The sequence below is a fragment of the Lissotriton vulgaris genome, chromosome 3_1 (genome assembly GCF_964263255.1).
Source record: "Lissotriton vulgaris chromosome 3_1, aLisVul1.2, whole genome shotgun sequence".
In the NCBI taxonomy this organism is placed as follows: Eukaryota; Metazoa; Chordata; class Amphibia; order Caudata; family Salamandridae; genus Lissotriton; species Lissotriton vulgaris.
In genome coordinates, this window is record NC_141689.1 from 350,663,327 (window position 1) to 350,685,189 (window position 21,863).

The following is a 21,863-nucleotide window of genomic DNA, read 5'->3' on the forward strand; positions in this document are numbered from 1 at the left end:
GCTCCAGCACCGAAGTTCAGCCTCCCAGCATCTCCACGATCTGCGTGGGGCCCTTCTGCTTTTTGCTGCTCACCGCGTTGTTTGGCTACTAGCCCGCTGGCTTGTGGCCTTCTTAACGACGCCTGACGACATAACTGCTGCTGGTCTGGTTGCTCCAGACTGGCCCTTGCTCCCTTCCAAAAGAGGAGCACCCCGGACCCTCCTGGTCCACTCAAGACGCCATTTTAGGTCCACTGCGTGGGCTTGAATTAGCCAAAGCTTTGTTGCCCAATCCTGGGTCCAGCGACGCCGACAGCTTCATTCATCGTGGGACAGCTCGCTCCTCCATCCTGGTCGCCGACAACGCCTCCTGGTCCGTGAGATCTGCAGAGCACCGCGTCGCCCACTCACCTAGTCGAGGTGACTACCATCCGGTGCCCTCCTGGTGCCACCTGACTACTGGCTAGTAGTCACGAACTTGGTCCCCTCTGCTTTCAGGTATCGTCCATCTTCAAGATCCAGGCATGGATCACTCCGAACTCTCTTCACTGGTCGCCTGCCAGCATCTTTCTTCCAGGCTCCTGGTCCGTCTACGAGGATTCCCGACGTCTTTTGAGACCTATGCAGCTGCAGCCCCTGGGCTAGGTAACTTCGGCATTTCGGTGCCCCAGCATAGCCTCACTATCCAAGGGTCAGAATCCACTTTCGTTTTCCTCCTACCAGGTCAGGTTCGCCCGAGAACACTAACTTTGCTTTTACTAGCTACCATAGACTTTGTCCTGCATCACGCGTGAGAGTGCACACTCTGCACCCGAGTCCCCTAGGCCTCCTAAAAGTAATCTAAAGATTCTATAGTCTAGTCCTAGCGATTCCAAAGCCTATTAGTACAGTACTTACCTGCTAGTAATTTCGCATTCCACTTTCAGAGTATATGGTTTTCCGTGCCCCTCGGGCATTTGTATATACTGTGCTAACTTTGGTATTTTCGTAAGAGTTTTGTTTTGTGCTTAGTACCCTGTCCTCATAAAGAGTACAGGGCTGTTGTGATTCTAATAAATACACTGTTTATTTTCATAACACTTGTGTGGTGTCCTTTCACTTGGTATTCAAGGTGTATATGTGATGGTATAACAGCTGGCTTAACACGCCCTCTCGAGTCTTTAGCCTTAGACTGCTCGTATCCACGCTACTAGGATAGCTGGTCTATAAGGTTGACTTACAACCAATCATCAATAAGGGTTGTTGGACTGATACATAGTGTTCACTAGAATAGTGAGCACTGCATATCAGGCCACCTTCTCACAAGGCCTTCTCCTTGATCCGCTGTAGGGAGTCCGTCACTTGCTTGGTGAAAGCGGCAGAAGGGCGCGCCGAGTCGACAGGATCCTTCGAGGCCCCACCAGGAGTGGACTCTCTGGGTGCGCCGCTCTTGGCCTTGTCATGTTGACGCGGAGTCTCGAGAACCTTCGGGTCACCGAGGCCCTTGTTGGTGTCGACCTCCTTCGGCGCCGATTTACTCGGCTTGACCACCTTGACTTTAGTCTTCGGCGCGGCAGACTTCGTCTCGACGCCCTTGACTTGAGCCTTCGTATCGACAACACCCTTGTGCTTCTTCGGCGGCGAGGGCTCCGAGGCCTTGGATCCGACCAAAGTAATGCGCTCTTTCGGTTTCGAGGCGGGCACCAGTGCTGTTGCTTGTGTCGAGACCGTAGGTTTCACTTTCGGTTTCGATTTTCCAGGGTGCGGCTCAATAACAATGTCCGTGGCCGAGCCCGAAGGCGGGGCCGTAGAACCCAGTGTAAGATCTTGGGTAAGGCCTAGTGGCGATCCCTCGACCTGAGTCTTATGAATCGGTACGGCCCCAGCGTCAGTGCTAGGTAGCTCTTCGTCCGAGCTATCCTCCATGCCCCCAAAGGCCACGTCGTCGTCCCCTACCTCGTCGACGACTTCTTCAGCCTCGAACATTTCGGCGTCCGCGTCGTAGTTGTAGTCGACGTCTGATGCGGGATTCGACAGGTTGTCACCGATGTCCCAGGTAGCTTCTTCCTCGACATCCCCGGCATCGAAAATGTCCGCAGGCGCCGGTGCAGTTTGCTGGGCCTCCGGGCGCGCAGCGCGTCGATGCTTAAGCGTCTTCTTGGACCTGAAACAAGAACAAGCCATGCAACTGGCTTCATCATGATCCGGCGACAGACACTTGTTGCACACCGGGTGGACGTCGATGTGGGGATACTTGGAGTTGCAGACGGGACATCTCTTTAACACGTTACGTTCCATGATGAGCAGTCGATAGGGTCTGTGGCGTCGACTGGACCCTCCGCGCTGAAAGCACGCGGTTCTATGGAATCCGGCTCGGAACCGAGCTGGAAGAATCAGGCACCGAACGTAAGACTATACTGACGAAGAAAACTAAAGACCTTTTGACCTTAAAGTTTTTTATCGATTCCGACTAGAGGGAACCAATATACATCCGAACCCAATGGCGGAAAAAAAACTATCTGAGGATGGAGTCGATGCCCATGCACACTGTAGTCCAGGGGAGGAGACACCTATCTCGTGATACTTCGAAGACGCTTCCAGGACAACAACGTGCAATCATCCGGACCCAACACTAGGCGGCGATCTACGCACAGATATGAATTCAGCAGCCCACATGCCTCGAACCTAGAGGTATGCTTTGGTGAAGAGCCAGGTCTTTAAGGCTTTACGGAATTGATCAAGAGACGCAAGGCCCTTGAGCTTGTCAGGGAGGAGGTTCCAGAGCTTCGGGGCAAGAGCAAAGAAGGCCTTCCCTCCCCATCTAGCCTTCTTCTTCCGGGGACTGGACAGAAGGTTCTTGTTGGCAGAGCGCAAGGCTCTGCCAGGGGTATAAAAAGATACAAGAGACCTAATGTCCTCTGCACCGGATTCGTGACGGGCAGAATGGGTAAGACAGAGAACCTTAAAGTCTATCCTGGACAACAACGGGAGCCAGTGGAGTTGTTTTCTTATGGCGGAGCCAGAAGACCTTCTAGGAGCGTTGACGACGAACCTGGCTGCAGCATTCTGCACAAATTGCAGGCGTTGGACCAATATCTTGTTTATGCCTAGATAAAGTGCTTTGCAATAATCTAGGCGTGAAGAGATAAGGGCCTCCGCAAGTTGTTTTCTAGAGTCCAGGGAAAGATAGTTTGACAGCTTATGTAGGATCCTTAGGACCCCGCAGCAGGTGGAAACGGTTCTGCTTACTTGTTTATCGAGGGAAAGTGAGGTGTCAAGTATAACTCCTAGATTGCGGGCTGCAAGGGAGGGCGTGGGGCACACACCAAGGGCACATGGCCACCAGTCAGCTGACCAGATCTCATGCTTGCCTCCGAAGATGAGAACCTCCGTCTTTTCAACTGGTTGCAGGACTATTGCTCCATAATCCTCTCACCCTGGGCATCAGGAAGTTGCTGTGACTACAGCAAAATAAAGTTCAAAACTCGACTGTTGGCTGTTTGCAAAACTAGTTCTATCAATTTTTATTCATCTTCATTCATTCTTTTTCAAAATATATCCATGTTGTATTCTCATGTGTATTCTTTCACATTGAGGTTTTCATTATTCCCATTTTATCATTTCCAATGCATTTCGGTGCCATGTGCACCTTCATCAGGGAAATCTGCAAAGTTATAAAACAAAAAACTTGCTTCAACCTGTCCGATTAATATCAACAAACAGTAATAATGACTCGACTTAATATTAGCGCTACGACAACAGATTTAAAATACTGGTTTCAACTGTGAGCTTCTTCTGTGCACGTTAACAATAAAGCTTTCAACTCTGAATCGTTATCACGCTATTATTAGTATCTAGAACATCCTGCTAGTGCGTTCGGTATATTACGGTTTCATTTATGCTATCAAAAGTGTACTATCATGGTCAGTCGCCGTCATTGCGCTTGCAATAGTAAACATATTCAATGAGCAAACGCTTTACGCTTTACCGCCCTTGTTCTTACCTGCTAATCGTGATCGACTTTCTCAACTGGCTTACGCGAGTGTGCTCTGCTCAACGTTCTGTCACAGGTGCTGGTATTTCTTTTGAAATCTAGCGCGTGCGCTGTGCTGTGTGTAATGTGTTTTTTTTTTAACTTTACGCGAATGTATAATCGCGGTACTAAGTCTAGTCAATGAAGGCTGATCCGGATGGCTACTCGCCAGCGCCATGTTTAAACACATTATAAATCTCCACCAAGTATGCATGCTAATGTTGGTTCTTAGTTAAATAATACATAATACAAACTAGTTATGTTAAATACAGCATATTAAATGTTTATAGATAAGCTCAACGATCGAACAGAATTTGTGTGCTATCTGGCTTCAAACTGTTTAGGTGATAAATCCAGTAGTTTTCTCTCTTGAGTAAGTTCTTCTTGTTCAAAGGACCTGCTGACTTTGGGACAATTTCCAAAATGCAAGCTCGTAGTTGGCTTATGTGATGATGTTTTTCTTTGTAGTGGGCTGCCACTGTTGATTTCACGGATTCAGTTCTTATGTTACTTTTATGTTCTGTTAGCCGTGTTTTTAATCTTCTCTCAGTGTGCCCGACATATACGAGACTCAGGGGCACTTTAACATGTAAATTAAGTTCCACCAGTCAGCTGACCAGATCTCATGCTTGCCTCCGAAGATGAGAACCTCCGTCTTTTCCCCATTTAATTTGAGGTAATTATTGGTCATCCATCCAGCTACAGCTTCCATGCAGTTCCTGAAGTTGGATGCCTCGGTCTCCACAGGTTGATTAAGGGAGACCATGATCTGGGTGTCATCGGCATACGATAATACCTCCAGTCCATAAGATCTTACAAGCCTGGCAAGGGGGGCCCACATAAATGTTAAAAAGGGTGGGGCTCAAAGATGAGCCCTGCGGGGCCCACATTGCACAGGCTTGGCAGGAGAGAGGAAGTCACCCAGTTTGACCATCTGCATGCTATGGCTAAGTAACGAGGCCAGGAGACTCAGGGCAGGCCACTCCACTCCCATCTCACTAAGGCGAGCAATCAGAATATAGAGGGACAGGGTGTCAAATGCAGCTGTAAGGTCGAGCACGATCAGAAGAGTAGTCTGTCCACTGTCGACCTTAGCGCGGATGTTGTTAACCACCACTGTCAAAGCTGACTCCATGCTATGCGCCTTCCGGAATCCATGCTGAGATGGGTCTAGCAGGCAGAACTTATCCAGGAAGGCGCTGAGATGGGAGTTTAGGTGGGCCTCGAGCAACTTGGCAGGAGCTGGAAGCAGGGATATCGGACGTAGGTTTTTTAAGATGGTAGGGTCTAAGGAGGGTTTTTTCAAGAGTGGCTTGACTGTGGCCATCTTCCAAGCTGCTGGAAAGGCGCCCTTGGAGATTGCTTGATTCATGATGCTAAGAAAAGGGGGCAGCAGAACCTCTTTACACTCCTTCAGTGTTTTTAAGGGACAAGGGTCAAGGGGGGAACCAGATTTAAGTTTGTCAAGAAGTTGACAGAGGAGCTCCAAAGTCAAAGGGGGAAAATTTGTCAGCCTGCCGCGAGGCAGGGACGTCCATGCCTGAGGAGGGGGAATTGCCGGAGGACAGGTATCATTAGAGTTGCGGTTACAATCTTCTAGAGCTGTGTATATATCCCTGATTTTGGTGTGGAAAAAAGTGGAGATCTGGTTGCACAGCTCTTGGGATGGGATAATAGAGTGGGGGAGGAGAGTCATGGATAGATTATCCACGATTTTAAAAAGCTCTCTGGGTGAGGTTAGTGAAGTATGACTTTTTTTCTGCTAGAACTGCAGCCTTATAACTTTTGAGCATGTCCTTATGTTTGGTTCTTTCGTTTGTGTCAAGATGGGACCTCCAGAGCCTTTCTTGCCTCCTACAGTCCTGTCTGAGCAGTCTGAGGGAGTCGGTGAACCAGGGGGCCGAGGGGCGCTTTCTGGCCGAGTAGTGGAATCTAGCCAGGGCCAGAGCATTGATGGCCTTTGAAATAGAGTTAGAAAGCTCAAGGGAAGCCATATCTATGTCTGATATAGATGAAAGATTCAGATTAGCGATGAAAGGGCTTAGGGCTTCGTTATTCAGGCCCTTATAGTTCCTTTTGAAAACCTGGTGGACTCATGGGGAAAGGCCGAGGGGCAGAAAGTGAGCTCGAGAGGGACTGCCATGTGGTCCGTCCAGGAAAGGGGGAGGGGAGAGCCAGTATAGAGCCTGGGGTCGTTGGTAAAAACTCCATCCAGGGTATGTCCTGCGGAGTGGGTGGAACCTTTAATTTCTTGCGAGAGACCGTATGATGCAAGGGAGTCAAGCAAAAGAGTGGAGTCAGCCGAATTGGGATTTTCTAGGTGAAAATTAAAATCACCTAGAATGATAAGGTTAGCTTTATCGATATAGGGCTCCATTAGATCCAAGAGGGCGGGAGTAAAGGAGGCTCTAGGGCCGGGAGGTCTATAGAGTAGAATGCCCGCAAAGGAGGCTGTAGGGGTGAATTTAAGCATGAAATGTAGAGCTTGAAAGGAGTCCAGCGGGAAGGAGAGGGGCTCAATCCGGCAGTTTATGGAGGATTTATGTAGGATGGCAATCCCACCCCCTTTCCGCCTTTCTCTATCAAGTCTCACGACTTGATAGAGAAATTAATTTCCAGCCACCCAGAATATACATTGGAATGACACAGATCCCTTGTTTTTTTTTTAAGTATTCTCTTACTTCTAAAACACCAAGTATCTAGAGGTTTCCCTGTCTATGAGCCGCTAAGGTGTAAAATGGCTTGTAGCCCATCCCAGGGCTGTCCTATGTTATCTGTAGGGGAAAGTGGTCTGAGTGTCTCACTGGCGCCACCTCCCTACGGTCTATGACTGGCATAAACAAGTAGTCTATTGTCTATTTTGACGAAAGGGCTACTGAGAGGTGAGAGTAAGACATTTCTTTTAAATACATATGACCTAACTTCAGCCATCACACATATTTGACCTATGTCATATATCCAACTATAATATACATTTTAAAACTACTCATGTTAACTTACTCATTCAGCCAGTTTTTAGCACACCCTCAAGGAGATATACCTTATTTCCATACCAACTGCCAATGGGTACCCTGCTTGGCATTCACTCACAGAGGTGTATAATCCAACAGTCTGTACAATAATGTGAAATAAAATGAGGTAGAAAATGTACTCTACGGATGCTTCCTAATAGAGGAAAAAACTAAGAAAGGATTCACATGACAGTACTGGTCTTAAATACTAGTATTACCTATTGAAATTATCAATGCTGTGACACTATAGTCACACATGTGGCCTACCTTGTCTTCACATGCCTCATCTAGGATCTCCAGGGCTTCAGATGAGACACCTTTACTTTTATCATACAGCTGTGTCACCAGTAACTCAATACCCCAGTTACTGAAAAACTCAACATTGGCTCTCAGCAATACTCTTAGGTGTTTTGTTGCATACAGTCTACAGCTCTGAAATAAAGAAAACAGCCAGTATAGCCACCAACTAAATTAAGGCAACCTTCAAAACATAGTGAATTGTCAACGTTTGTATTCATGTATCCGTGTAAGAAGCAAAAAACAGCATATGCCTGTCCAGTCCTAGTTTTAGGAAAAGTATAGCTTGAGGTCTTGCGTCTCTACACCAGTATTGTCCAGGACATTAAACAGAAAGAAGCACAGAATACTTCTCAAATGGGCACTACATTCAAAAGGAAAATTGTACTTACCCAGTAAGCATCTTTTAGCGGCATGTAGTGCTGTAGATTCACATGCTGTACATACTCTTGCCATCTAGTTTTGGGCTCAGACATGTACATCTTGTTTTTCTTCAAACGTCTTTTGAAATCATGGGACCTAGAAACTCCACCTCACAGTGGTAATGTGCATGGGCATCAGCTTCATTGTTAGATAGTTTTTTCCTGCACGGAGGGTGTGACTCGAGAAGGAACAGAGACACAGTAAAGATGACCACGCAAAGCAAAGTATATATGAAAACAAAAGGAAAGAATATCTGCAATGACAAAAGGAGACCGGATAGGAGGGTGAGCGCATGTGAATCTACAGCACTACATGCCACGCACAGATTCTTACAGGGTAAGTAATAATTTGCGTTACTGGCATGTGTTGCTGTAAATATGCATGCTGTGCACAGACTGTAAAGCAGTCTTCCTAAAAGAGTTGGCTTAGCCTGAGGATGTTGCCGAAGACTAGAAAGGTGTAGGACAAAGTGACCAACATTAGCTTGCTGTCTGGCTAGGAAATTTATACAGTAGTGTTTGGGAAAGGTATAAGGGCTGGAACACACATCTGTTTTACAGATGTCAGCCAATGGTATATTACCTAAGAAAGAAATAGATACCCCTTCCTTTGAGTGGAATGAGGTCTGGTGGGTGGGGAGGGTTGGCCAGGGTTCTTTTAGCTTTAAGTCTGTATGCACTTGACCAGCCATCATTCAACACCTGCCTTGGACATAGCATGCTCCTTGTTTGGCATGGAGTGGGACACAAATAGCTGTTGTGTCTTACGGAAGGGTTTTGTCCTGTCAATATACTACATTAGCGCTCTCTTGACATCTGAAGTGTACAGAGCATGTTCTATTACAGTTTTTGGTGTGGAGAGAACACTAGGAGCTTGACTGCCTGATTAAGGTGAAAACTGGGGATTACCTTCGGAGGGAATTTAGTATTGGTTCGGAGAATCACTATCATGATTGATTTGGAAGAAAGACTTTTCCAAAGTAATAGCATACATATCACTGACTCGCCGGAGAAAAGTGAAGGTTACAAGGAAAGCCACCTTCCGGGAAAGGAATTGTAGTGGGCCAGTATGTACTGGTTCGAATGAGAAGTGGGTGGGGGGAGGGGGGAGGCTCATGAGAACTATATTAAGATTCAACACAGTAGCAGGAGGCATTGGGATGAGATAGTCCATGTGAGGCCTCCATGAAGTACTTAATGTAGGCAAGAATGATCTGCTTTCATGATTACCCCAACTTTTGCTGGTGTCAGTATGTTTTTTGACTAGTCTGACTGGAACCCTGCTAATCAGGACCCCAGCCACTGTGCTTCCTCCCTAAATTAACATGGTAAGTACATCTGTACCTCCACAATTGGCTACTGGTGTACCCCTATAAGTCCTAGAGTATATGGTACTGAAGTACCCAGGGCATATGTACAGCAGGGGTCTGCCATGGGCAGCAGCATGTATTGTGCCACCCATGAGGGACTACTCAAACTGTGACTACATGCATGCCGTGCAGTCTGTATAAGTTGGTTCTAGTACCACGTACGACAGATATACATTTTCTTATATCTGAGGACACTTAAAACCTATAAGTCACCCCTAAGGCAGGACTTTCAATACTGAAGGCAGGGTGCTGGGTTATAATGTGTGGGTGCCCCGGCATGACCAGGACACCCCTACAAACCCTGGCGTTGATTCTCAAGGCTTGGTAGGTGCAGCCAGCCATTTCAATACATATAGTGGCCATCCATCATTACGTGATGGCTAACTATATAGTGACTGTGCCAAACTTGGCCATGTTTGGTATCAAACTTGTTGGAATCATACCCCAACACCATTACCGGTGTTGGAGGTAGGATTCCATGCACTGGGGAGCTCATCCAGGAAGCCCAGAGTACTCCCGGTAACAGCCTTCCAGGGTCTGCCAGCAAGCTAGTGCTGCTGCTGACCACAGAAACGATTTTGCCCTCTTGCTGCTGAACATCTGGACACTTGGACTTCACTTGGAACCAAGACCAGATCACGGAGGAGTCCTGCTACTCCTGGTCTCGCTGTTCTGCAAGTCTTCTTCGTCGTCTGTGTTTCTTCTGGGACCTTCGACAGACCTGTGGGCATCAAGAACACCTGAAGTAATATCCCTTGGAGTGAAGAAGTCACTCACTAGCATTTGCAGGCACCATAACGCAACTGACCGGTCTGCTGCTCCTGACATCCCACAGACTTTGAAAGGCTCAGCAATAAAGGTGGTGGTTCTGCAACTCCCTTGAGGTCTCGCTTGTCCTCAGCACCTGTGAGGCTAGTATCCCTCATGAGAACTGCTGTGACCCAACCCCTGTGCAGATGGCAAGGCTTGTTGGCTTGCACTCCAGAGATATTCGTGCTACAAGAAGATCCAGCATCCAGTATGTTTTCCTGCCAAGTACATCGTTTTCGCTGCATCCTCTGCACCGTGGGCCTTCCTTCTTGGTGAACTGCTTGAGGTCCTCTTGCAATTCCTGTGCCTTCAGCCTGTGGGTCCTCTTTAGGGTCTATTGCTGCTTCAGTGGGCTCCCCAGATTGCTGGGGCCGTGCTCTGACTCTCCTGCTTGTGCGGAGCCCCTTGGACCTTGCTGGTCCCATTGTTGCTCCTTTTTCACTTTCCATGCCTCTTGCGGCCGCCAAGACTTGTTGGTACTCCTGACAGACACCGACCCCCCCCTGGTTCTCGACTTCCGATGCGGGACAGCTCGTGCACAACTTCTGATCTTCCTTTGTGTCACCTGGTCCTCACAGCTGCAGCAGCGAGATCACAGTCAACACTCCTGAATCTTCAGACATCAGTGGGCATTGCACTTCCGTGCCTCCTGGTCACCTACGAGTGGCATAGACTTTGTCCCCTCTGCTTGCAGGTTCTCCTCTTCAAGAATCCACCCTTGGATTACACAGGACAGTCTTCTAAAGCAGTTTCTTTTCTGATGTTCTCCATTGTGGTCTACGGCGGTTTCTGACATCACTGCGCACCTATGCACCCAGCTTCCCTGGTTTAAGTATCCTGGTTCTTGGGGTATCCACCGATGGGGTAAAAAGCCAAGTCCTGGGCACACGTTTGTACAATAAAAACAATGTTTGTTGATGATTTGAGCATTTCTAGAGTGGTTATTAAAGTCCACTCGAATAGTCAATGTTTATTATTTTAATCTCAATAGCAAAAGGACAAAGGACAACCAGCCAACACGTGTTTCGTCACAATGGGAAGTATCCTGTGACTTCTTCAGGGCTGGGAAGGATACCAAAGTGGATACCAGTGGACTTGAAAAAACACCCACTTGGGATAAAACAGCATTTTCTTGTGAACAAAAAAACCCGGTACACTTGTAAACCCTATAAGAGTAGTGTGGAGGCAAATAATGTTGCCTTCAAAAAACAAAACAACAAACAGCACAAGCATTAGCATATCCAATAGGTCTCGCATTTGGGACCTTATAAGTGTTTAGCCATGCAACAGTTGGTGTTGTTGCACAAAGGATATTCTGTTGCATAACTAAATACTTATAGGGTCCAAAAAGCGAGACTTATTGGCTATGTCAATGCTTGTTTGTTTTTTGCTGCTGTTTTGTATAAGTTGCCAGATCTACAATAGCTGGACATGGTTTTTGTTAACAGTTCTTTGCATCAAATGAACTTGTTTTCATTGGTCTGAATGTTGTTTCCATTCTGGTTGTAGGAAGCAGTGGAGTGAGTGAGCCCCAGGCAGCATGACTCTTCTCACGCAGGAGTTCATGCACTGCACCTGCATACTTAGCATGGTTTAAGGAAACTCGACCCACTCCCTTCCAGGCATCGAACACATATTTACCAAGAAACTCTGAGACGAGCCTGCCTGCTTCACTGACGGCTGGTGGTGTGTGCACCTGGTGAAAGTGTGCACTGACAGCTGGTGGTGTGTGTGCCTGGTAAAAGCGAGCACTGACGGCTGGTGGTGTGTGCCCGGTGAAAGCGTGCACTGACGGCTGGTGGTGTGTGTGCCTGGTGAAAGAGTGCACTGACGGCAGGTGGTGTGTGCCTGGTGGTAGCGTGCACTGACGGCTGGTGGTGTGTGTGCCTTGTGAAAGCGTGCACTGACAACTGATGGTATGTGTGCCTGGTGGAAGCAGGAGCATTCACAGTGATAGAAGACACAAATTAAACTGATGAAGAGGGAGGGGGAGAACGGAGGGGGCAGCAGTGCGAGCAGAGGACCAAGATTCACAGCTAGAAGACGCAAATGAATCTGACCAGGAGGGAGGGGGGGGGAGGAGGAAGGGGGGTAGTGCAAGCAAAGGAGCCTGATTACAGCAATTCAAACACAGATGGCAGCGGTGCACGTGCACAAGCTCGTGAATGCAAGCTGTCTGCCAGCAAAAGCCTCTGGTGGCACTTTTAAAAGCCACTTACTAAATGTCTCAGAGACAACGCATGCGCAGTCTCAGGCGAGACCTAAAAAATGTATTGTGGTGAGGAGGGAAACATGGTAATAAAGCATTACAGGCACGTAAATGACATCTAACCTAAGAAAGTGAAATACAGCAAGCAGTACCTGTAACAAACAAAAACATTGGATCACAGTATACAGTACACAAATAAAATGGTGATCGGTCTGGCCATAATGAAGACCACAATTGGGTATAAAGGGGCTTGCGGAACAGGTAAGTATATCGCCGTCTGAAGGGAAAAGGGTCAAAGGGTGGTGACTGTAAATAGTAAACTGTAAGAATGTTTACCGGGGCTGGGGAACAGAAGGAGAATAAGGTAAAATGGGCGGAATGAGTACAAATGGACATAATGAGAAAGACAGGCTACCTGTAAAAGATATGTAGAAGTTGTTGAGAAATCTGAAAACAAAAGAAGGTAGAGTAAGAAGAAAAAAAAGCGGACAAAAATGAAAAAACAACGAGAAAAGATTAAAAGGAAAACTCCTCACTGCTCTGCCGGTAATTATTCCAACCCGGCTGGTCTGGTTAAAGAAAATGATGATTAGATCCAGGATAATGTAAGGGGAGCTCCTAGAAATACAAGAAGCTAAATGTGACCAAGGAAAAACAACCGTGGCACAATAGTGCAAGGAGACAAATATAGGGGGAGGAGGCTAGGGGGGTTAGAGCAGGATCTTACCGTCTTGCGGCGATCCCAGGAATGAATGACTGAATGACCGCGAGTCTGTGGGTAAACGTCTCCAATGATCAGTAAATAGTAAGGGAGCAAAATTGTTAAAGGACCGGACTGGAGAGAAAACTAAAGGCCAGGTGCAATGGTTGAGGCCTACCTTGAATTCAAGGAAAACCTCTGTGTGGATTGAATAAGGAACCTCCTGAAATGGAAAATCTAAATTAGTTTCCAGGCGCGCACATTCAGAGTGCTGAAAGTGTTAAAAGGTAAGCGCGCGATGGCAATCTTACCAGGGTGGTGGCGATCCCACAGGTAGTGCCAGCAGCTAGTAAACGGGCGAGTCAGCCGGTCTACAGGATCTGTGGAAAAATGGGACCTGCACTGTGAGTGGGTTGGAAAACGGCGAAAGTAAAAGTAGGACAGTGGACAGTGTCACCTATAAACTACGGGAGCAAAATTTACCTTCAGCGTAGAAATAATTCATGAGGACTGCCGGCACCGACTCGTCTCTCTTCCGGGTGAGGACAGAGCGTAAAAGCCGGAAGTGCCCTTTATACTAAGATATCCGGGCAGAAAAATAACAAGCATTTGCAATGCAATAGGTCTTGCACTGGCAAGATATTGAGCTATTGGCATTCTAAATGACAATGCTTTTATTTATGTGTGCTGCCATGGCCACGCAAGACCTAAAAATACATAAAAGACACACATATAACTTGATTTATTGTGGTATTTCACTTTTCCTTTCTGTCACCACTGCTGTGAACATTCACAGTGCTCCCCACAGTGAGTGCCTCTGGATCAGATTCCAGCATTCTTTCCAGCTTAGATGGGCAGCCATAGCTGAGTGCAAACCTCTTCCTTTAAGCAGAGGCGCGGAGTCTGAGGGTACCATCACATAAAGCGAGCACTGCAGTGGTTAATTTGTAGAAAAATAAGTGCCCGGGCTCTCGTCAGGTGGCAGCTTGCACCAGCTCATTTCTAATGTTAGAGTCACCAAGAACAGAACCAACTACTAACCATGAAAGTGGGAAGACGATGTGGCGTAATGGCCAGAGCAGCCAGCTTCGGAGCTGGAAACCAGGTTCAAGGCGCAAAGTCGGCTCAACATCCTGTGATTCTGGGCAAATCGCTTGATCTCCCAGTGCCTACCATAAATTAATGTATCCTTAACTGGTGTTCATGAAAAGCGCTGGTGATTAAGTGCCAGTGTGGCAACCACCAGCTCAAATTAGGCACTGGGGCGCTAAGCTTAGACTGATGGCATCATTTGAAGTTTGGTGGACACCAGACATTTGCCAAAAAAGTGCGGGATGTCCATAGAGCTTAATTTCTAAAATAAAGACTGTCAGTTATCAAAGTTCTACTCACAAGTTTGCAGCCAGTGCAATTAAAATTTGGTATGCCGAATACCAAGGTTGTTTAGTTTTAAATCCACCTAATGGCTCTGTTATCCACTTCCAGACACTTTCTGGCTCTTTTTCTCACTTTTGCAGAATCCTGATTTCTCCCTTTGTGATGATTTTGTCATCTTTCTCTTCCTCCGTCTTTCCGATATGTGTGTTTTTCTTTCTCTCTGTAAATACCTGATGTGGAAAAATAAGTGTGGGTCCCCAAAAATAAGTGCTGATGGGCCCCACAGGCAACCACCGGCTCAAATTAAGCACTGATGTCCTGTCCACCCAATTAACATTGTATTGATGTCTATGAACTCGAAATAGGGCGAATGGGACATCCACCGCTGTTTGGCGCAAGTCCCGCATTCACCAAGCTCTAAATGATGCCCACACTCGCTGCCATAGTTTTAGGCTGACTTGTGCCTGTGTTGCTCCGTGCTGGAAATCCAGCAGCATTTCGGACACATTGAAAGTAAACATGAGAAGATAACACAACACTTTACACAAAGCAACACAAAAAAGCATTTAGAACATAACATGGCACACCACAACAAAACAGAACACAGCTACCACAGTTCAATAAAATCACATTGCAATAATGCAGCATAAAAACACAGCAGCATAAAATACAACAGATAACATCACAAATATGCACAAATGATCACCCCCAGAATAGTGTTTTAATAGTACAGTGGTAAAATGTTTGGAGCAAGCACCACCTTAACTTACCACCAAGGACATGAAATGGCTCCAGTCAAAAATGTTTTGTAACCAGACCCTAACACTCAGAGGAATGTGGACTTCGCATGCCATAAATCAATAGGCTTGTTCCCAGCAGAGTATCATAATTCCCAAAACACTTACTGGTTTGAAAGGTAAACCGCTGGAAGTCGAGCAAGAAAACTTACTTCAAATGGCAACCCTTTACCCCAAATTAATATTTTAGCTGGCATTGTTTCTAGGGTATTTATTTATAAAGTTTTATATAGCGCAAACTTGATCCCGAAGGATATCAGAGCGCTTTACAATTTGAGGCAATTAGGAAGTTTTCTGGCATCGGGTATGCCTGGGTGATAAAGAGGGGACACGTAGGTTCCTTCAGATAAGATGTGCCTTTTTAAGAAATACATGTGTCCTCTGACGGAATGACTTTTCCAAGTGTCGAGGAGGGAAAGGTGGGCCGAACTGAGGTACAAAGTTAGCCTGACTCTGGTGGTTGAGGAGTGTGTGACCTCGGAAAGCCGAGCCCCGCAGTATATCACGTCGCCCTTTAAAGAATCCCCTGTGAAGCATTAAAGCCCGCTTTCATGCTGTCGGGAGTACCGGGTACTTGTGAGGTGATGTCACGGAACCGCCCCTTTGCCGCAGACTATGTTTTCCTGTTGTATTCCCCGGAGATGAAAGCAGGTAATCTGTGCAGAGCTGGGGGGAGAGCGTTTATTTGTTGAAACGACTTCCCGCCACTGGAATTGATAGAGATCACACTGTGGTAGTTATTGCATAAGCCAATCCTTGCTCCTACAGCACGGACATCAAAATATGTGTTGATAATATGAAGGTACCCTGCATGTTACGCAACAGGCGCGAGACTAATGATGTCTTTGTGGCAATATGTAAAAAAAAATGATCAAACAATTTGATAGGCAGTCTGCCACCTTAAACTGGAGGAACCAGTTTCTGAGAAGAAGCGGATTGCATAATTTACACATGTCCATTAGGTATTATGTTTTTGTTGTTGTTGTAGTTTATAGTGCAAACTCGAACCGAAGGTGTTAGGAGCACTTTACATGAGCACCAGTTATGTTACAAAAGGACATACTATTTTGATTTCTTTTTAGGCACTAGGACATGAAGTGATTTGCCTAGAATAACAGGATGTTGAGAGCCGACACAGAATTAATTTTAAATTTGGTTTACACCTCAACTGTGGTCAACAGATACATAATTGAAGAGTGGTAAAACAGACATTAAAACAGTTTCAAAACACTTTTAAAGTATTTATACAGGTTATAACAAGTAAATTTATCAAGCCAATGTTGAAACTCGAACCCAGTTCCAAAGTCGGCAGCTGCTTTTACACCAACATTTCTTCTTCTGTGTGCAAATCTTTTTTTTTTTTTTACAGAATACAGTGTGCGTTGAGGTTACATCACGTCAACTGCCGTGGCCTGTGACATTACACAAATGCGTTACTGAATTGATTAAAAAATAAACACGTCTGCTTGAGGAGGAGCAAAAGCATTTCTTCTCAGTGGGATGCTGACTGGCCAGACAATTAATTATATCTGCAGGGTGGGTTCTTGAATTTTTATCTGCAAGGATGGAGGAGTATGGCTGCCAATTCCAGTCTCTTTTGAACTTTTTTCAGAAATAGTGTTGTGACATTAACAGGATGAAAACACAACCTTGACTTGATACACACAGAAATTAAGACAGCGCTCTGTTACTCAGCTGTTTTTTCAGCTCCATATTCAGAGGCTTCGTTCCGCCTTTGCTTTTACTTCATAAAAGAGAAATCAGGCGAACGATCTTGGCAGCAATCCTCTGACTTCCCGACTCGAAAGTGGGATGGGGGAACAAGGGGAAGGGAAACAGAGTGTGCCTTCCCTTGACATGCGAGGAGGGGGAAGTTCTCTGAATAGGCACCCTCGGAATGCCTGTTCGCCGCCCGGCTCGTGAAGACTTTTCTTATCAGCTTGCTAAATAAACAAGCTAATAAGAAAAGTCTTCATGACAAGCCGGAAAGCAGGCCACGCTGTCCGGAGGGGCTGTTCAAAAAACAGACAGGGTGACACCCAAAAACACTCCTTTCCATTGGGAAGCCAGCGTTTACAATAGACGCTGACGCTACCCAACGGAAACGAGGGGCGGGCTTAAAGCACCCTTTTTGTAACAAAATCTCTTTGCATTGCAGCCTCTCTGCCCCGCCCACGCAAGACCTAAAAAGACTAGAGCGCGGCTTATGTTCTTGAACAAGTATCAGACTCGTTGAACCGGAAGTAAAGGGATGCCCGTAAATGTTAAAAACACAAAACACCACGAAGGCAGAAATGGTGAATGTGCTGTATCAACAACACAGGGTTCTTCAAAAACAAAACATGAAGAACTGGTAAAGGGTATACTAAGGAGGAAAAGAAGTTACACAGTGAGTGCAATTGATGATGCACTAGGGATAGTTCCACAATTAAATGGAGGCACGTAATAAACGCTAGGGTCCCTTTAATCACCACGACTGATCGAGGGTAAAGGGGCAGAAAGTTGAATGTGCTGTATAATAACACAGGGTTCATAAAAACTGAACATGGAGAGCAGGTGGAGAGCATAATACGCTGGCCATGAGAAGTTGCAAAATAAGTAAGGGCCATGGGCTGAAAATTTAACGAGAGGGATACAAAGGAGGAAGACGGAAAAATGGGAGGTTGGTGGGCGAGGATACCAAAGAAAGGATTGGACTGAAAGGTAATAGTAACTGAGGCAACATGTTAATCTATCAACAAGTACACGTATGATTTGAGGAGGTGTGATGCGGGGTAGAACAAAGAATAGGCACAGTGAAAAACACCTACAAGGACAGGTGGTCTCAAAAGTGAGAGTCAGCACATAATATATTTCTTAACAGTATGACAACAGGAATATACTGCACATGATGGTGACATGCTTGTGTTGTTGACTTCCAAAACGGCAGCCACGGGTGGGGTGACTATCCAACCTTCTGTCTTCCACAGGGTTTCTTCAAGGTCAATTGGGAAAGGTCCTTCTACAAAACTGCAACCGCGACTTTCCCGTTGACATCTGCTATGTATGCCGCTGTGTTTTCACTATGCACACAGGCTCCGTGGGGTTCCTGGGTACTTACCTTGGGTGGTTCCTTATGTACCTAGCTCCTTGAAGTCTCCTGGCCCAAGTCCTGACTTTGGTCACAGCTTGCTTTCCACTTTTTTAGGATATGGTTTGGTCTCCCACTGGAGACCTCTGTGTATTGCGCTTACATACCTATCTGCATTTAAAGTATTGGTGTGCATTTGTGTTGATATCTCCGGGTAGGAGACCTACAAATGTGTTAGTAAGGGTTGAGCAAAAAATGGACACATTTTTATATATACACTGTGTGGTTATTTTTCGTTTAACCTAAACTACATGATTAGATCTGGTAAAACAAGCGACTTAATACTCCTTTAAGATAAGCCTGAAGGCTGCTCTCCACAGCTACCTTTTAGGGAGTTTTCTATGGTTGTATAAACCGCTAAAATCACCATAGGGGTTGCCTGGATTAGTGCAAGGTGCTTCACTTAAATAGGTATGAACACCATATACTAAACCAGCCTCCTACATTGATGGCAGCGATGGGATTTAAGCCTGCATAGCTAGTCTAGGAGTGGTTAGATGAAAACCATCACTAGCTAAGGCACATATAAAATACTTTTTGTAAGTAATAAGTTCTACTGAACTTTTAGGATTGTTTGTCAAGGGTCTAGCACAACCCTTTCTCCAATCTTTGGAAGTTTAGTTTTCACTAGGGTAGGTAGCTGCAACATCTTACTACACCTAGTTTACCAAGTCTTTAGTTGGAGAAGCCAGGGGGTCCCCACCCTCTAGATACAGTGGTCTTACGTTCCAGGAAGTTAATGACAGGTAGTAACCCTCACAAAGAGCAACTCAGAGATGCTCCTGCAGGATGACCACCAGAATCCTGGAAGGCCAGAAGAGCGGGATAACTCTGGGTTGGGGTAGGCTCAAGGAGAAGGGTCAGGAGTGGCTCACCACATTGACCTCAATCCTGAACATGACAAGGAGGAGTCTGAAGACCCCACACTAGTAAACTCTGATCTCCCAGGGAATGGGTCAGAGGACCCAGAGGTAGGCCCCCCTTTGTTCCCCCTGGGAGGGTGAAAAGAGTTCATGGGAGGTCTAGGTCCTATGTCCATCCCAATGCCTCTAACCCTTCCATAGGTACCTACATCTCTAGCAAGAGGGTGAACTCCTTAGAGAAGGAATCCCAACTGCTCAAACTTGAGAGAGCTAGGCTCAGGCTCAAAAGGAGCAGTTGGCCCTTGGTAAGGAGACGTTGGTCCTTGGTAAGGAGACCCTGGAAGTCCAGAAGGTTGGGAAGAATTTGGGACTAGGGTCCCATGGTGGCAGCACTAGTGAACATAGGGTCAGGGATCAATTGGTTGATACTAGGAACCTGAGCATGATAGTTCTTCCTTAACAGAAAGGGGATGATCTCCATAAATGGATCACTGCCTTGGAGAGGGCCTGTAAAGTACAGAAGGTCCCTCAAAGGCAGAGCGCAGCTATCCTGTGGCTTTCCTTAGCTAGCAACGGTAGAGACAACCTCCTCACTGTCAGGGAGGAAGATTCTGACCACATTACAGTCTTGAAGTGTGCCCTCATAGATGGATTTGGTTTAATCACTGATCAATACAGGATCACGTTTAGGGACACACACAAGGCATACACCCTAAAACTGGGTTGACTTTGCAGTACAGAGCGCTATTAAGGCTCTGGAAGGCTGGCTTCATTGAAGTAATGTGCATGACTATGAGGGATTGTACAATTTATCGATGAGGGAGCACATCCTTAATAACTGTCCAAATCAGCTGCTGCACCAGTACCTGGTGTACTCTGATCTGACCTCTCCCCAAGAATTGGGAAAGAAGGCAGACAAATGGGTCCACTCCATGGATAAGCACAAAAACAACGGTGGTGGAGGTGACCAGAAGAAAAAAGATTCTTCTACGGTCCAAGAGAAGGGTGGGGAGGATGGTAAACACACAAGCATTTGCAATGCAATAGGTCTCGCATTTTGATAGTTCTAGCTATGTCGTAGTACATAACAATGTGTTTTACCTTGCATTTTTTCCCAGAATTGGCATTGCCAGTAGGTTTGGCTCTCATATAACAAACATTTGGGCATACAACACATGCAAACAGTATTTTTTGAATGCTTGTGTTGCTTGCAGGATTACGTGTGAATAAAACTCAAGTGTGCACATACATCGAAGGAAGCTGCGTCAAGGCCTTCTAATTAAAACACACGCTTAAACCGCACCCAAAATAATAAATTACCTAACCCAGGCCATGTTCTCAAATTCAACACACCCCAGTGCAGTCTTTTATTCCTTCACTTCATCACTTACAATATTTATATTACTCCCTGCTTCCTATTTTTACACCATCTAACTCAAAGCTGAAGTACAGAACCCTACTGCGCAACCAACTATCCTGCAACCGAGAACCTCTTTCAATGCAAAGCTTACAAAAAGCCCGACAGTCATGTAATCTCCGTCAGCATTCACTTCCTGCTGGCCACAAAACACTAAATGGCAAAACAAACCCCCGAATCGGCGCACAATAATCGGGGTGCCTCTTAAGGCTTCCGCTGACGAAGGAAGGGTTTGAAGAGTGAAATCACAGACTCCCATTCTGTGAACCTTTAAAGAAAAACGGGGAGCCTTTGAGCTGGGGTTTCACAATGCGTTTCTCCCAGCTTCTTTGTTAAGTCTCATTATACTGTTCCAAACGTGCAAAAGGGAATAACCTGCGAGATGTTTACCAATGTATTAGCGCCTTGTAATTGAAAAAAAATAGTTTGGAACAAAAATGTAACACACACGTCCAAAATAAACTCATAAATGCCTCTTGTTTAATGTCTACATTATAAAATATACTTTCAGGGTGAAAGTAAACAGATCAATGTAGTTTCTTTATATTCCTGTACAAGACAGAAAGACGTGTAAACAAAAATTATGCGGCTTGACCTTGCAAATGAAACCGTGAAACAACAAAACACCATGCAAGACTTTACAATTTGGAATAAACAAAAAAAACGCACTTAACAGAGAGGAAAGTTCAATGTGTGTGAACAAAAGCATTAAAAAAAGAAAACATTTCTTCAAATGACAGGAGAAAAGACCTACTCAACATGTACTCAATATGGGAAGGTATAGTTTTATATAAGATTTTCAAAGAGAATAAACAACGTAGAACTGGGTTATAGAAAGGAAAACTACAGATTGGGGCAAATATTCAAACACACAGTTTCAATAACATACCTTGCAATTCACGGGTACGGAATCCTTCGAAGTCTAAAAAGATGACCTCTCTCTAAAACCAAGCGGCTGCCTGGTCATAGGCTTTCCTGTGGCGCAAAGGCATGACTCGGCAATGGATGCCCGAGCCCTTCGAGAAATTACACGCAAGGAAGAATTTGCACAAATTTGAGTACGACTCTTTCAGAATTTCCGTAAAAAAAGTCCATTCTACTTCCTATCCCTGCTGATGAGGGGTAATACCCCGAAACACGTGTCCAGGGATGGCGAAGACAGCGAAGATAGCAGAAGATCGAAAGATGATGCATCGCGAACACTTTACTACATTGACCAGAGTCCTTAGGGGCGACACCGCCGGTGTGTGAGTAGTGTGCGACCCCCACCCCCATTTGTAACTTTAAAGCTCCCGTGAGCAGTGGGCTGACGAGCCTGGGATCCCGCACCTACGCGCCTGAGTGGTACTATACCTGGCAGATATTGGCAGCCATCGGCAACCCCAGTACACGGCCTATCCCTGCTGATGAGGGGTAATACCCCGAAACACGTGTCCAGGGATGGCGAAGACAGCGAAGATAGCAGAAGA

General features: G+C 46.0%; 1 protein-coding gene across 2 annotated transcripts in view; it reads right to left on the reverse strand.

Moving 5' to 3' along the window:
• The window catches only part of RICTOR (RPTOR independent companion of MTOR complex 2), a 1,569,237-nt gene that overhangs the window by 906,791 nt on the left and 640,583 nt on the right, over nucleotides 1-21,863 (reverse strand). For both annotated transcript variants that reach the window (XM_086960557.1, XM_086960556.1), the window contains exon 23: nucleotides 7,270-7,434. In XM_086960557.1, coding sequence (XP_086816683.1) covers nucleotides 7,270-7,434 — 165 coding nt within the window. The remainder of the gene's footprint in view (nucleotides 1-7,269; nucleotides 7,435-21,863) is intronic.